Raw genomic sequence first — 14292 nt, forward strand, 5'->3', positions numbered from 1 at the left:
TTCTTTTCTCCTTTCCTCCATCCCAGTTGTTCTTTCCTTGTGAGCGGTTTCTTTCCCTTTCACAATATCTGTTGTACCTTTTTATTATTATTATTATTTATTGAAAATAGAAATTTAGTCTTTACTTCTGGGACTGCCATGGATCACCATGGATCAGTGGACAATGCCCACCTCCCTCACTAAATGCTGCAGAGCCTTCTCCCATTGGTACTGTCCAGAAGCCATGTGGAAGTGTATGGGACATGTGTGGGACATTTGCTCAAAGAGAAGCCACAAGTTCTGTGCCCCTTGTCACAGTGGCCCTAAATTCCTGTTGGGTGTGTTGTAAACAGAGAAGGCATTCTCCAGCTGTTGTACCTTTTGGATCTTATTTATTCCTTCAATTTCTTATACTAGGGAGATAATACATGCAAGTGTGAATATGCATTTATGAAAATGACCTCTTGTTGCATCTGTACAAAGAAATAATTCAGATTTTTCCCAAAGCATATATTTTCACACATTCAGAGAGAATTTAGCTGGGCCTATCTTGGGTGTCCTTCTTTAAAAATCAAAGCTCTGAATTGTGTGCACAGTTGTCAACCTGTCCAGTCTGGAGTCCAGAGACTCCTAGGGACATAGACTGGATAGGCCTCAAAAAATCAAAAGGAAGCTTTTCACCCATCTTCTCACTAGTATCAGATCACTGGCCTATATGACTCTGAATTATATTGCAGTTTAGTGGCTGAATTCACCCTTCAAATTAACTGAGGCCTAAAGCCAAAAAAAACTAAAGAGGACTAAACCATCTTTCAAGTTCTCAGAAGGAACTGTTACATGAATTAACTTTTGAACTAATTTGATGTTGTATAAATTAGAAACTAATAAGTTAAAAAACGTTACCTAGGATTGGGGGTGGTGCTTGGAAATGAATGCTTGTCTAATATGCACAAGGCCCTAGGTTCAATCCTCAGCACCACAAATATAAAATAAAATAAAAATCTATTGCCTTCTTTGATAAGTTGAATATTTATACATTCTTCTCTTAAGTATGGATAGATAGCATATAAAACATATGTATGTATATATATATATATATATATATGTTCTATATGTACAAATGTACTTTCACTATATGTTTAAGACAGAATATAATATGTCAAGCATATTTAGAGAATATGTTCATATTCAAGAGAATTATATGTGTATATACTTGTAGAACTGTAACTAGTATGTATTCCTTTATCTCACACGTTCACACATACACACACACACACACCCCACCGACTCTTCTGATTTATCCCTCAAGTTCAGTATTACCTTGTTAAGAACTTCCACTCTTTTACAAATGTCTTTTTGTTTGTCCCCAGGATACTATGGGGACGGTCTAAATGCCATCATTGTGTTCGCTGCTTGTTTTCTGCCAGACAGCAGTCGGGCGGATTACCACTATGTCATGGAAAATCTTTTCCTGTGAGTGCTCCTTCTGAAGAAGTCCTTTCAGTCTGTGTCTGTCGATGTGTGGCGTCCAGGAGAGGGTCTTAATGAAGGGAGGTGGATGATGTAGACTGTTCGAAGCCTTTGAGAAAAAGTCAGTAAGATTTCTGTCAGGGACCAGTATTCACAAGGCTAAAACCTCCAAGGAAATCTTATCAGTAGAATACATGAAAAGCAAAATGAACAGAATTTGCCTTGCATGTAAGAATTTTGTAACATTTCCTTTGGGCAAAGTATTGTTTTTGTTCCCTGATAACAGGTTTTCAGTCTGCTGTTTTTGACTTTGCTTATATCTGCCCTTCTTTAGTATGAGTTGCCCTTAATGTTTGGTAAAATCCTTAACATTTTTGAAAGCTGGGTTTTAAATTCACATATTTTCCTAAGGTACCTGCATTAAAAGAAAAAAAAAGGTAACCATGCAAATATATGACCAATACACAATCTCAGATACATTTTTTAAAATTTTTTTGCCTACCCCCCCCAACAATCTCAGATAAATTATCTTAGGTAACTGTTCTGTTCTCATGGTGAAGAGGTAATACGTACAGCTATCCTTAAATGTCTTTCCCTCTGTACTGTAAATGTTGTGTAACTGTGGTGTAACTGGGATGAACGAGTCCCTGTGAGCACTAACAGCACCCCCCTGCCTTCCTGTGGTCAGCTATGTCATAAGCACATTAGAGCTGATGGTGGCTGAAGACTACATGGTTGTCTACTTGAATGGTGCAACCCCCAGACGGAAGATGCCGGGGCTGGGCTGGATGAAGAAGTGCTACCAGATGATTGACAGGCGGTATGTGGGTCCCTCCTATGTCCCCCAGGTTGACTCCCTCAGTTCGCTTTTAGTCTATCAAAAATGTGGTCCCATTTAGGAACCCTGAACTATGCATATTTGAAGAAACAAATTACAACAATATCAGTCCAGGTGTTACTCGATGCCCCAGTGTTGAAAGAAGGAACATCCTGTCCAGATTTTTGTAGAATGTAACCTCAAACTCAGCAGACCAAGTCTATGTTAATTGTGCATGTGCGGTTGCCACAGAGAGGTGCAGCTTATGCATAAAGCACAGTAACCACGATTCCTCTGTGTTATCACATGAATTGGTTGCTGTTCACCTGCACTAAGACAATAGTGCTCAAATTTCAATTGTCACTGTCAATTCAAGGTAACCACTACCTGCTGCAGTGCTTTCATTTGCCACTTTTTTAAGACACTTTACTTTTTGTTGTTGTTTTAGCTTTTTTGAGTTGTTTTATTTTGAGGCAGAGTCTTACTATGTAGTGTAGGCTGGCACTGAACTTGCTTATACTGGCTAGGCTAGCCTCAAACTCAAGGCAATCCTCCTGCCTCAGCCTCCTGAATGCTGGGATTATAGACATGTGCCACCATGGCTGGCAAGACATTTTACTTTTGTCCACACTTGTTTTAATTAAGACAAAATATTTTATTACCATATATAAGAAAAGTGACATTGTAAAAGTGTACGGTGTTTGATATGTATTGTGTCCTCTTAGATGGAATCCCTTGCATAATGTGAGAATTCCCTGTTAGATTTAACTAAAATCTGTCTTATGATTCAAACATTAATAAAGTAATATGACTAATACAGAAAAAATGTGCCTAAAAATCAGAAAATTTCATTTTCTTTTACAGAAGATGAAATGAAGGCTTAATAATATAAATTGTGTATATTGCTATGAAGAGTGTTTTTTTTCCAAAATAGTAAAGATAATGTTGAAAAAAATGGAAAGCATCACTGAACAAAAATATGCCATCATAGTTACAAATTTAAGCACTCCAAGAATACCACCATCCTATTTTATATTTATTAGGAAAATGAGACAGAATCACAAGTTTCAAATTATGTCTCAAGTAGCATTTTTAAAAATTAATCATGGCCTTTCTTATGTTTTTCCATAGCATGATAGTAATTTTCGTAGAGCTCCTAAAATTATTCTTATTCTTATATGAATTTATTTTGTTTTAATTACCATTGAAAATAGGTTCAGAGTAATTTGTTATTTTTTCTTTGCTTGAAACAGGTTGCGCAAGAATTTGAAATCCTTCATCATTGTTCACCCGTCGTGGTTTATCAGAACAATCCTTGCTGTGACACGGCCTTTCATAAGGTGTAGTTGCTAGGGGAGTGAAAGTAAAAGCATTACTAGTGCTTTTTAAAAGTATATAAATTATCCTATAAAGGATTTCATAAACCACGTATCTAGTAAAATATATATTGCATTCCTGTAAAGATACTTTCGACTATCCATCGAACATGAGAAGTGAGAATTTAGAATGAAAATTATGAGTGGGGGGGCCAGGGAGATGGCTCAGTCGAATAAGCGCAGCCCTGGCAGGCGCAAGGGCCTCAGTTCAATCCCTGGTTTCACAAAAAAAAAAAAAAAATTATAAGTGGTAGTTATTTCATAATGAATAAATCCCCTGAGCATTATAAAATATGATCACTATGTTCCTCTTGTGGAAAATGAAGTAGTAGGATTTCCATACCACATTAGAACAGGGCCTAGGTAATACTTTATAAATGATGTTATTTTGTGGAGAAGAGTGGTAATATGAGAAATGTTTAGTAAAGACCAGCCAAGGATAGAAACAACCATATCGTATGTTCATTATTCCATTTCTTCTGAACAAATATCCTGTGGGTCACAAAAGCTGGATGGAGTCTAGGGAACCACCGTGAGAGTTGTATATTTATTTTTAGATAGAAACAAAAATAATGCTCTGCCTTCCAACAACATAGATTAAATACTTTGAAATTTTCTTGTTCAAAGTTATTCATAAATTTCTAAGGAAAGTTCTGATAACTTCCAGAGAACAAAAATAAATGTTAAATCTGAGACATCTTTTTTTTTTTTCATTTAGTGTCTTTGGTACAGGGTCTCACTTCTTAGGTCAGACTTGTAATGATCCTCTGGTATTCAGCCCCCGCAGTGCTGGGATTACAGGCATTGGGCATCACATGCAGATCTGTCCACCGGCTCAGCACGCCCTGGGGGCAGGACCAGTGTGGCATTCAGGCCCAGGAATTGAACCCTGGTCCATGTGCCTGGCAAAGCAGCCACTTATTCTGCTGAGCTATCTCATCAGCCCTCTAATAAATGTTAAACGTTTTTTATTTTTATATAGATTTTGTATACCATCCAGATGCTACCTTTTTGATCAGTAGTCACTCATCTTATTTCATTTTACTTTTTGTGATACCAAGAGTTGAAGCCAGGACCTTCACACTGAGCTACACCCCCCTAGGCCTTTTAACAAGTAACAGTATAGCAATGGTCATATGGGAAATTATGTCTAATACTGGTTTACATTCAGTGGGTGATTATATGTATTAACTCATTTAACCCTAACCATCCTTTGAAACAGATACCATTTGTATTTCCCATTGTATGGGAAATAATCCTAAAGATTAAGGAGGTCACATACATAGCGTAAGGCAGAATCCAGCAATATCCCCTATAAAGGATCAAATAGTAAATATTGTAGGCTTTATTGTTGAGGTGGCCTCACACATACCCATGCTGTGGTCTGTCCTTAGCCACAGACATTATGTAAATAAACAAGAGCTGTATCTGATCAAACTTTACTTACAGATCCTGAACATTAATACTGCATTTCCTAAAGTCTTCACATGTCATTTGTTTTTCTTCTTGGCAGTACTGGGTATTGAACCCAGGGCCTTTGCACTGAGCTACATCCCCAGTTTTTAATTTAAATTTTGTAAATTTTAGGGTGTCGCTAAAGCATTGTTTTCCAGTTGGGCTCCAATTTGTGATATTCCTGCCTCAGCCCTCCACAGTATTGAGATTATCACAAAATAGTCTCTCGATCATTGAAAATTTTTAAATCATTTAAAAACTGTGGAAGCTATTCTTAGCCCCACAGCTGTGTGAAAACACTGGCCAGTTTTGGCCTGTGGGCTATAGTTTGCCAGCACAGGTCCACAGTATCAGAGCCAGGAGATGACAGACCCCAAGGCTTCCTTGTTCTAAAAATCAAGCATGAGCTGCTGTGGACTGTTGCATTCAGTAGTCATCATGTCAGCACCTCATTAAAGACCCCTTTTGATTTAGTTTGTACCAGCGTTACCACTTTGATCTGAAAAGAGGCCCCTGAGATGAGCTTGTCATAGGCCTTCTCATGGCTAAAGGGTAGCGTCTATGATGGGCATATGGCAGAGTCACTTTTTCAAGCAAGTCACTGGTCTATACTAAGAACTCAGACTCTGACAACAGACACAGCACGGCTCAGCTGCCACCCCACCCTGTGGAGCTCCAGGGCCCACAGGGACACAGCAGACAATAAACAACTGCCAGATGGGGCACAGTAGAACCAGTTTGGGGCACGATAGCTTGAGGTAAGGATGAGTATGGGGTAATGTGTGGGAAGTGAAAGCTGAGTGAGGCTTTCCAGAGGGCTTAGCCCACAAGGTGCATTCTGAAAGGCAAATAGTGTTAGCAAGCTGAAATGGGGCAAAGAGCAGTTCAGGTAGAGGAAACAAGCAGCAGAAGGGGGAATGCAAACACAGGACGAAAACACAGGCTCAGAGAACTCGGTTCTAGGAAAGAATCACTGCAGCTGGAGCTTGCCCTCTGTGGTGGGTGCCTACAATTCTGCTCCAAACCCTGTATGCAGTCCAGTCTTCTTTCAAAAGCTAAATGGAGCTTGAACCCTGAAAAGTGAGGAAGACCCAGAAGATAATGTGTCCCTGGTAATGTGTGTTGACCCAAGACTACCTACCAAGGGGCCTAAAAATGACTTCATGGACAGGAAGACTTGCCACAGGTCAGTCAGTGGTCAGTGAGAACCATAGGTAAAATATTAAAGAGAGTGGTACAGAAAAACACCTTTCTGGAATGCACAGCAGGTGAAGGATCACAAGGCAGTTGAGCTGGCACACAGCTCAGCCTGATCTCAGTAGGCCAAAGAGGCATATTTGGTTTTGAAACCATTTAAGAATATTATGCTGGGGAGATAGCTCAGTGGTCTAAGTGCCTGCCTGGCAAGCACAAGAACTCAGGTTTGATCCCTGGTACCACAGGCCAGCCCTGGAACCCTGGGCATCCCATGCTGGCCACTGAGACTGGGTATGGTGGCACACGTCTATAATCCCAGTGCCAGGAGGATCACTATGAGTCCAGACTGCATAGCAAGACCCTGTACCAAATAAATAAATAAAAGATACTTTTTAATTTTTTTAAAGAATATTATGCCCTTGAACAAATCCCATTTTAATTGGAATAATCTACTTTTTAAAATTTATAACAATCCAAACAATAGGAAAAAAATTCAAGAACTTCATATTCTTGAGCAAACTTTTCAGTTGAAATTATACATTTTAAACATGTGAAAAAAATAAAACAATTTAAACATATGTAATTACCCAAATAACAAGAAAATACATTCTTTAGAAATGCATCTCATCGTTACAGGTCGGACCAAATTCTTAACAATTACCAATTCTGCAGATACAAATTCTCTTACCAGTTTCATTACTATCCTGTTAACTTGTTTCCTGTGCATTTATGTCCATACAGAGTTACCCGATGTAGGGGCATTAAAACTTGGAGGAGTGGGCATAAAATTATTTTTAAATAAAACAAAAAATTAGGAAATTAAGTTCACATATATTTTTAAATATTGTCAAGCTAGGTAGATTCTGGAATAACTCCTGGTACAATTTTGTTAAAAATAAATAAACCAAAGAAACCATAATGCAGTGACTCCATAGAGTGGCAGGTACTCAGGAGTATCAGACAGCCTGGTTTATCTAGGTTCTGTGAACTACTAACAGGGAAGCCCTCAGTCTCACTTTCCGTATCCTTAAAAAAGGAAAACAGTAGCACCTATTTCACTAAGCCATAATACCAAACACATGAGTTAACATATATAAACCACTTAACATCATCCCAACCATATCATTTCACTTATACGCTCAGCCCTCCATACTCATAGTCCCTGCATCCACAGATTGAACCAACCACAGGTGGAAAATATTAAACAAGTGAAACAAAAAAAAAATGTGTCTCTGAATATGCAGAGGCTTTTGGACTTCTTCCTTGTCATTATTCCCTGAACAATGCAGTATTACAATTATTCACGTAATGTTTATATTGTTAGGTATTATAAACAAGATGAATTTGAAGTGTATCAGAAGATGTGCATGGGTTCTATACAAGTACTGCACATTTCATGTGAGAGACTTGAACGTGCCTGGATGTTGGCATTGGTGGAGTTTTTAGAACAGCTCCATGTGATTGTGACTAGTCGGGATAGATGCATGTGGAGCCTGAAAGAGCTGAACTCCGAAGTAGAGAGATTAGTAATTACTGGGGCAAGGGTGGGTGACATTTCAAAGGATACAAGATTTTAGTTAGAGGAATAAATTCAAGAGAGCTACTGTATATAAGGTAATATATGTTATACTAGTTCAACTAGCCTTTCCACAATGTATTTCAAAACATTATACACAATAAATATACCCAATTTTTATTTGTCAACACCAAAAGAAGAACAACAACAAAACAGTGTCTAGCGTGTAGTGACTACTCAAATAACTTCAGTCTTTCTTCTTAGCGTGCTGGCGTAAAGGGTTAAGTAAATCAAGATGTGCAGGCTGTGAGCGTAGTCCATGCTTAGCACATATGAGGCCCTGGGATTAAGCCTAGCACCAAAATAGCAAAACAAACACAAAAGAAGATTTAAAAAAGAAACAGTATTAGGGGCTAGGGAGATAGTCACAGCTCTAGGTGCCCACCTGGCAAGTGCGAGGTCCAGAGTGTGATGCCATACTGTCCCCTGAACTCCAGGCTTGCTATGCCAACTCCAAAAAACTACAAGTGCAAACTGCACAGTGAGACCCTGTATCAAAAATAAAAATAAAAGTAAAAAAAAATGATGTTAGAAGGGAAAAGTAACGATTTTTTTTTCCTTTTCTTTTAGTTCAAAATTCAGCAGTAAAATTAAGTATGTTAGTAGCCTATCAGAACTCAGTGGACTGATCCCAATGGATTGCATCCATATTCCAGAAAGCATCATTAAGTAAGTTTGACATTATTTTTGAAGATTTGGTAAGAAATAATATGCATTTGTAAAGGGCTGGGGTGCTTGGCAAGAAACTCACTTCTAGAATGGTGGGGAAGTAGTATCCGATTTTTAAAATAAATATTAAACACAGTAGTATTCACTAAACATAGTTCTTTGCCTATAGCCATTACATTAATATTCTTTCTCACATAATAATGTTGTAGGGGTCAGCATCACTCATTTTTTTTTGAACCAGGGATTGAACTCAGGCCCTCATGCTTGCCAGGGTGCATCACTCATTTTTACCTTGAAGTTTGATTCTGCTTTGGAGAAAATATAAATTTACTGTGAACCAGTATATTTGTTACGTGTGACTCCTTTCTCACACAGGCAGGATAGGATCTTAGAATAGTCTGAATCTCTTCATTGTCTACATGACCACAGGAAAATAGAAATAAAATAACTTGGTTCTATTCTAAATCTTGTTTTTTCTTTTCTTCTACAGTTCTCTTTAGGTACAAGACCAAGTGTAGGGAATTTGCCCAGTGGTGGGTGGAGGATAAGGAATTTTTTCTTGCTCAGCACAGGATAACGGGCCAGCTTGCAAGTAGAAAGTCTGGGTAATAAAGGTCTCCAAAATAAGAATTCAAGTTAATTAATCAAATACTTGAAGCTGAGATACTGGAACAGATACTAGAGAATTAACACTTCTGTCTGGTATGTTGTTGCAAAGAACCATGTTTTATTTTCTCCCACTGTATCTGATTTACCAGTTTTTGTTTTGTTTTTTTTAATTTGATTACAATTGAAATTGTTTTTTTAATTTGATTAAAACCATCAGCTCAAAAAGGAAAAAAAAAAGGACAAGTGTGATGAATCTGCCTCCTTAAGATCAAAAGAGCAAATGGGGCCCTCCAGCTGGGTTTCCAGAGTCCTGTTATACCAAACTTGAAAGAAAAAATACACCGAAACTGGAAGAAAAAGATTCTTCTAATGTGTGTTGGTGATGTGACCATGGGCCAGGCATGGAGGAGCTCTGTTTTTGTCATTTATCTAACTCCCTTGTAAAGCCCACTTTATAAATGCAGAGGAGGTGACTTAATAAGCAGTTATTCACAGAAAGAAGTAGGAACCAGGAAGCTGGGAAACTAGAATTAAAATCCAGGTCAGCCTGGCACCAAAGTTCCCATGCCCTTTTCAAGTGCATTCTTTATCTCCTTTAAAATGTACATCTACATTCAAAGCTCACAGTAGGCATATTGATTTTTCCTCTACTCCAGAGCATCCCTGGACATAGGATGCTAGGGATGCGTGGGGTCAAATGGTTTAGCAGGGTCAAGCTGTTTGGAAGATCCTAGCACTGGCTTTTATTCTCACCAATGCTACAGAGTTCCCTCGAGGAGCACATCTCAGAGTTGAGGCTATTGTCCCCCAAATGGTGCACCCATCTGCAAAATCTTTTAAAAAGTACTTAGGCAGACACATACCTGTAACCCCCGCACTCTGGAAATCTGAGCCCAGAAAACTACAAATTTGACCCCAATCTGGGCAACTCAGACACAACTTAAGGTCTTGTGTCTCAAAATTAGAAAGGAGTGGGGATGTAGCTCAGTATGAAGGCCCCAGTAACACTAAAAATATAAAAAGGTGCCTACCCACATCATTTCCTGTAATGCTTCCTTTGTCCCGTGTAAAAAATGACAAGGATGTTCACTCTAATAGGAACCAACCCTGAGCACTCTCCAAGTAAAATACGGTAATTCTCCCCAGTGTGGTGAGATAGTAGCAGGAAAGGAGAGAGGGCTTTGGGTCAGTTAGATAGGAATCTGCCCTCCTCCTGTGTTCCTGAGACTTCGAATAGTTAGTGGGGTACTGGGGATCAAACTCACCTACCTCAGGCCATGTTTTTGTTTTGTTTTGTTTTGCTTTGCTTTGTGAGGGCAGGGTTTCCCTGAATTACCCAGGCTGGACTTGAGTTTCCTGTCCACCTGCCTCAGGTTCCCACAGTCCTGGGATTAGAGGCCTATGCCACCACACCCAGCCAAGAAACCTACTAAAGTTCTCTGAGTCTCAGTTTTGGCATTTGTAAAGTGGGGAAGTGATTCACACTTCATTGGATGGTCATGAGGAGTGAATGAGCACAAGGTACATCCACACAGGCAGCCTCCCAGCACAGAGCCTGGATCTGCGTCATTATCTATTACGATCATGTTGCTTTTGGAGACTCCCTGTGACACAAGGGAGTCAGACCTGGCCAGGACACTTTGCATGGATCGTCACACATCAGTGCTGAAGGCTGCATTAGAGAAGTGACTTCCAGTAGAAGGGCTCCATTTGGAAAGATTTTCTTCCAGAGGGAGAGCTTTAGCACTGTGAATGTTCTCCTGACATGTCTGTGTTTTCTTCTGTCTTCTGTAGTCCAGCTCCTTGAATTTTCTTTCTGTCATATCTGTCATTGGTCCCTGTTGTTTCATTTTCACATGAACCAATTTTCAAATTGATATAGGCCATTCAAAAGGTCTGATCTCAGCCAACCCCAAGAGCAGCTGGGCTGCTGCCTGCTATAAAAGGACTTCAATGAGAGATGAATTTGTTCAAGTTGGATGAGATTTATAATTATTGATTAGGGTTGATCCTCATTATCTGTGGCAGTTATATTCAATAAAGGCTCTGGAAATACTCAAATAGTGAATGCTGAGCTATTGTTCTAAGAAAAAAAATAGGGCTAGATACCTAAAAGACTCTAGGCCCCTTTTCATCACCAACCAGTATTTGAGCTGCTTTAGCGTGTTTCTGTTTGGAATCACCTTGTTAGGTTATGCCATTGTTCAATATGTATCTCCTCTGTAAGTCCCATCATAGCTTCCTGTGCTTTAGGTACCACCCAGCATTTCAATGCTATGTTTGGGTCATTTTAAATAGCAAAAGCACCAACAAAAAGCCCTGAAAGGGGCCGGGGAGATGGCTCAGTAGGATAAGTGCTTGACTGGCAAATGCAAGGATTTGAGTTCAATCCCCAGTTCCGCCAAAAAAAGCCCTGAAACAGGGAAGCACATCACCAAATGAAAAGCAAAAAGGACACTTATTTACAATATAAAAAGAAAAGGTGGAGCCTCACCAAATTGGACCTCAGTTGGTGATATGTACAGTTGGCCAACTCAGTTCTGTATTGCCACCAGTGAATGTCCACAAGTGATCCAAAACTGTTGCATGTTGATTTGAGAGTCACAAATACATTTTAGTGAAGAGATAAATTTGCAAATATGGAATTCACAAATAATGAGGATTTGCTGTGCGTATTTATAAATTAGAAGTCATTGACGATATATCTAATGAAAATAAGTTTTCTCCCAAAAGCCAATTAGATAATTATTTTGGGAGGCTTGTCTCTCATGTTTGACCATTATTTAAAACCTTTACCTGCCATCTTTTTCATGTTTGCTTATTTTCCTCATGGCATCTGTTTTTTATCTCATAAGGTACGATGAAGAGAGATCTTTTAAGAGAAGTGTGAGGTAAAAATCTGCCAATCTATTATGCTGGACCCTGTGTGTGTATACTCCAGTGTTTCACTTGTGGGTGACCTCAACATGCTGTCAGAGCGAGAGGTTGTTGTATTCCTCCCTTCTGTACCATTTCTAGTCTTTGTCCTGTGTGTAAAGCTGTTGAGGTCAACCTGATTTGCAGCAGAAACCTACTAAGCCAGGTACATCCCTGACTTGGCCCAGGATGCAAGCTAACTCACCATACCCAACACACTGACCTGGCTGTCCCCAGCTTTACTCAGCCAGCATGTTCTGGATCCCCTTGCTACTTTAGATCCACCTTTATGAAGATATTTCCAAAGTAAACATACATGAGCACTTGATGGGAGGAAGTTAAACCGTGTTTGACTGAACGTGCCCCGGTGCACCAGCATAGTTTGTAAAAGCACACGTACCCCTGGCGTTTGGCTCTGCTCTGCTGAGTTACTCTCTCATGCTCTGCTTGCTTCTTTTTTGTTTCTTTTCTACGTTGATAATTTTCGCTCATGCAGACTGGATGAAGAACTGAGAGAAGCTTCAGAAGCAGCTAAGTAAGACTCAGTTTCTGTTTCGCAGCTGGCATGATGTTGGCTTGCATTTCAGGAATGAGCAGGAGAATCTGCATGCTGATGTCTCATTCTTGCATCCTGATAGTAATGCTGGACTTAGGAAATCCCCTTTTCTCCATGGTAAATACAATCCCTGCTGCTCCTCCATCGATTTCCTCCATGATGTCGGTTATCGTAAAGAGAGCATTGGTCACTGTAGTTTGTGTAAGCACACGTGCCCTTCTAGACACCTCCACAATGAACATATCGCAGAAACTGCCACCTGGCCTATAGCATCCCGGCGCCCTTTGAGGTACACTGAGGCAGCAGATCCTTATGAGCACATACTTAGGGGGAGAGTGATGGCCAGAAAAATTTAGAAGATGGTTGTAGAATCAGTTGTGTGTGCTTCCATGATTTAAAATGACAGTGGCACCTTATTTAGTGACCTGGAAGTACCGCTTTCTCACAGCCCCCAAGCTTTTTCACTAAATAGACGGGGGAAAGTCATTGCTCACTGTCATTGAGGTGTGATACTCAAAAAGGCAAGTCAGAATGACCATGAAAGCATAAAGGGAACACATGCCAGTGGTTTTTTTTTTCAACCAATTATTTAATGAGGGAATCAGTAAAGCATTAAAATCAATTTGAAGAGTGTTTAAGAAGTAATCTGCAGTATCTCCCCTTATCTGCAGAGGATTTGTTCTAAGACATTCCACGGATGCCTCAAACCGGAGATTGCACCAATGTTTATTCTTAGGCATGCATACCTATGATAAGGTTTAATTTATAAATTAAACAGTATAGGAGATTAAAAATAATAATTAATAATTAAATAGAACAATTACAATATACTGTAGTGTTACTTACAACATATAAATTGTTTCTTTCTGGAATATTCAATTTAATATTTTCAGGCCATACTTGGCCACTGGTAACTAAACCCACAGAAACCAAAAGTACAGATACACATGTGCTTCAGTATAGGCAACTTATAGAAGAAGGCTTGGATGAGGTTGTTAAGGCCGAAAACTGGCTCAGGTTCAGTGAGGCAGCAAACGGGGAGACATAAACCTACAGATAACCTCTGCCCTTCCAGAGCTGCAAAACACCCTGGGAAGTCGGGAGGCGAGACCATCTCTGAGAGAGCCTCAGTCGTTTCCTTTCATTCTTTCTAAGTTACAAATAATTTTATGACACTTTATGTTCATTGTAGAACAAGTCCTATTTGGAAAGTTTGTTGTACTTGGTAAATTAAATTTTTTCCCTATTTCAGATAGTGTGTATACTATTAATTTTTTTTAAAGTTTATTTATTTTATTTAGTGTGTGTGTGTGTGTGTGTGTGTGTGTGTGTGTGGCCAGCTCAGCCCACCTGGTGGTGGAGCTGGCTGACATGTGGTGCTGGGGGATTGAACCGCGGTCCCTGTGCTAAGCTTGTTCTAAGTAGGTGCTTTAGACCACTGAGCCATCTCATCAGCCCCATATACTATTAATTTTTAACAAGCTGCACTTTTAGTAGCTATTATAAAAGTAGAAAGCATAGACAATGTCAAAATGGCTACACAGTCTTAAGTAAATATGACATAAATACTGACAGTTCTTTGTTGTAAGAGTCAGTTCTTCATCCAAACAATCCAGGTGGACTCTTTTTTCCTATGGTACTTTTTGAATGCAGATAGCTTACAGACTTTTTG

At 39.4% G+C, this 14292-nt stretch overlaps 1 protein-coding gene and 1 pseudogene across 5 annotated transcripts in view; one reads left to right on the plus strand and one right to left on the minus strand.

Moving 5' to 3' along the window:
* Prune2 (prune homolog 2) overlaps positions 1 to 14292 on the plus strand; it is a 225642-nt gene that overhangs the window by 199625 nt on the left and 11725 nt on the right. For 3 of the 5 annotated variants that reach the window (XM_023722973.1, XM_023722974.1, XM_023722975.1), the window contains 4 exons: positions 1350 to 1452; positions 2138 to 2269; positions 3520 to 3606; positions 8441 to 8539. In XM_023722973.1, coding sequence (XP_023578741.1) covers positions 1350 to 1452; positions 2138 to 2269; positions 3520 to 3606; positions 8441 to 8539 — 421 coding nt within the window. Of the gene's footprint in view, positions 1 to 1349; positions 1453 to 2137; positions 2270 to 3519; positions 3607 to 8440; positions 8540 to 12003; positions 12040 to 12560; positions 12600 to 14292 lie in introns of all 5 variants that reach the window. The other 2 variants (XM_023722976.1, XM_023722972.1) reach the window with 2 other exon arrangements.
* Positions 243 to 360, minus strand: LOC111818572 (annotated as a pseudogene).

This window comes from Octodon degus, unplaced genomic scaffold (assembly GCF_000260255.1).
Source record: "Octodon degus isolate 3935 unplaced genomic scaffold, OctDeg1.0 scaffold00095, whole genome shotgun sequence".
Lineage (NCBI taxonomy): Eukaryota > Metazoa > Chordata > Mammalia > Rodentia > Octodontidae > Octodon > Octodon degus.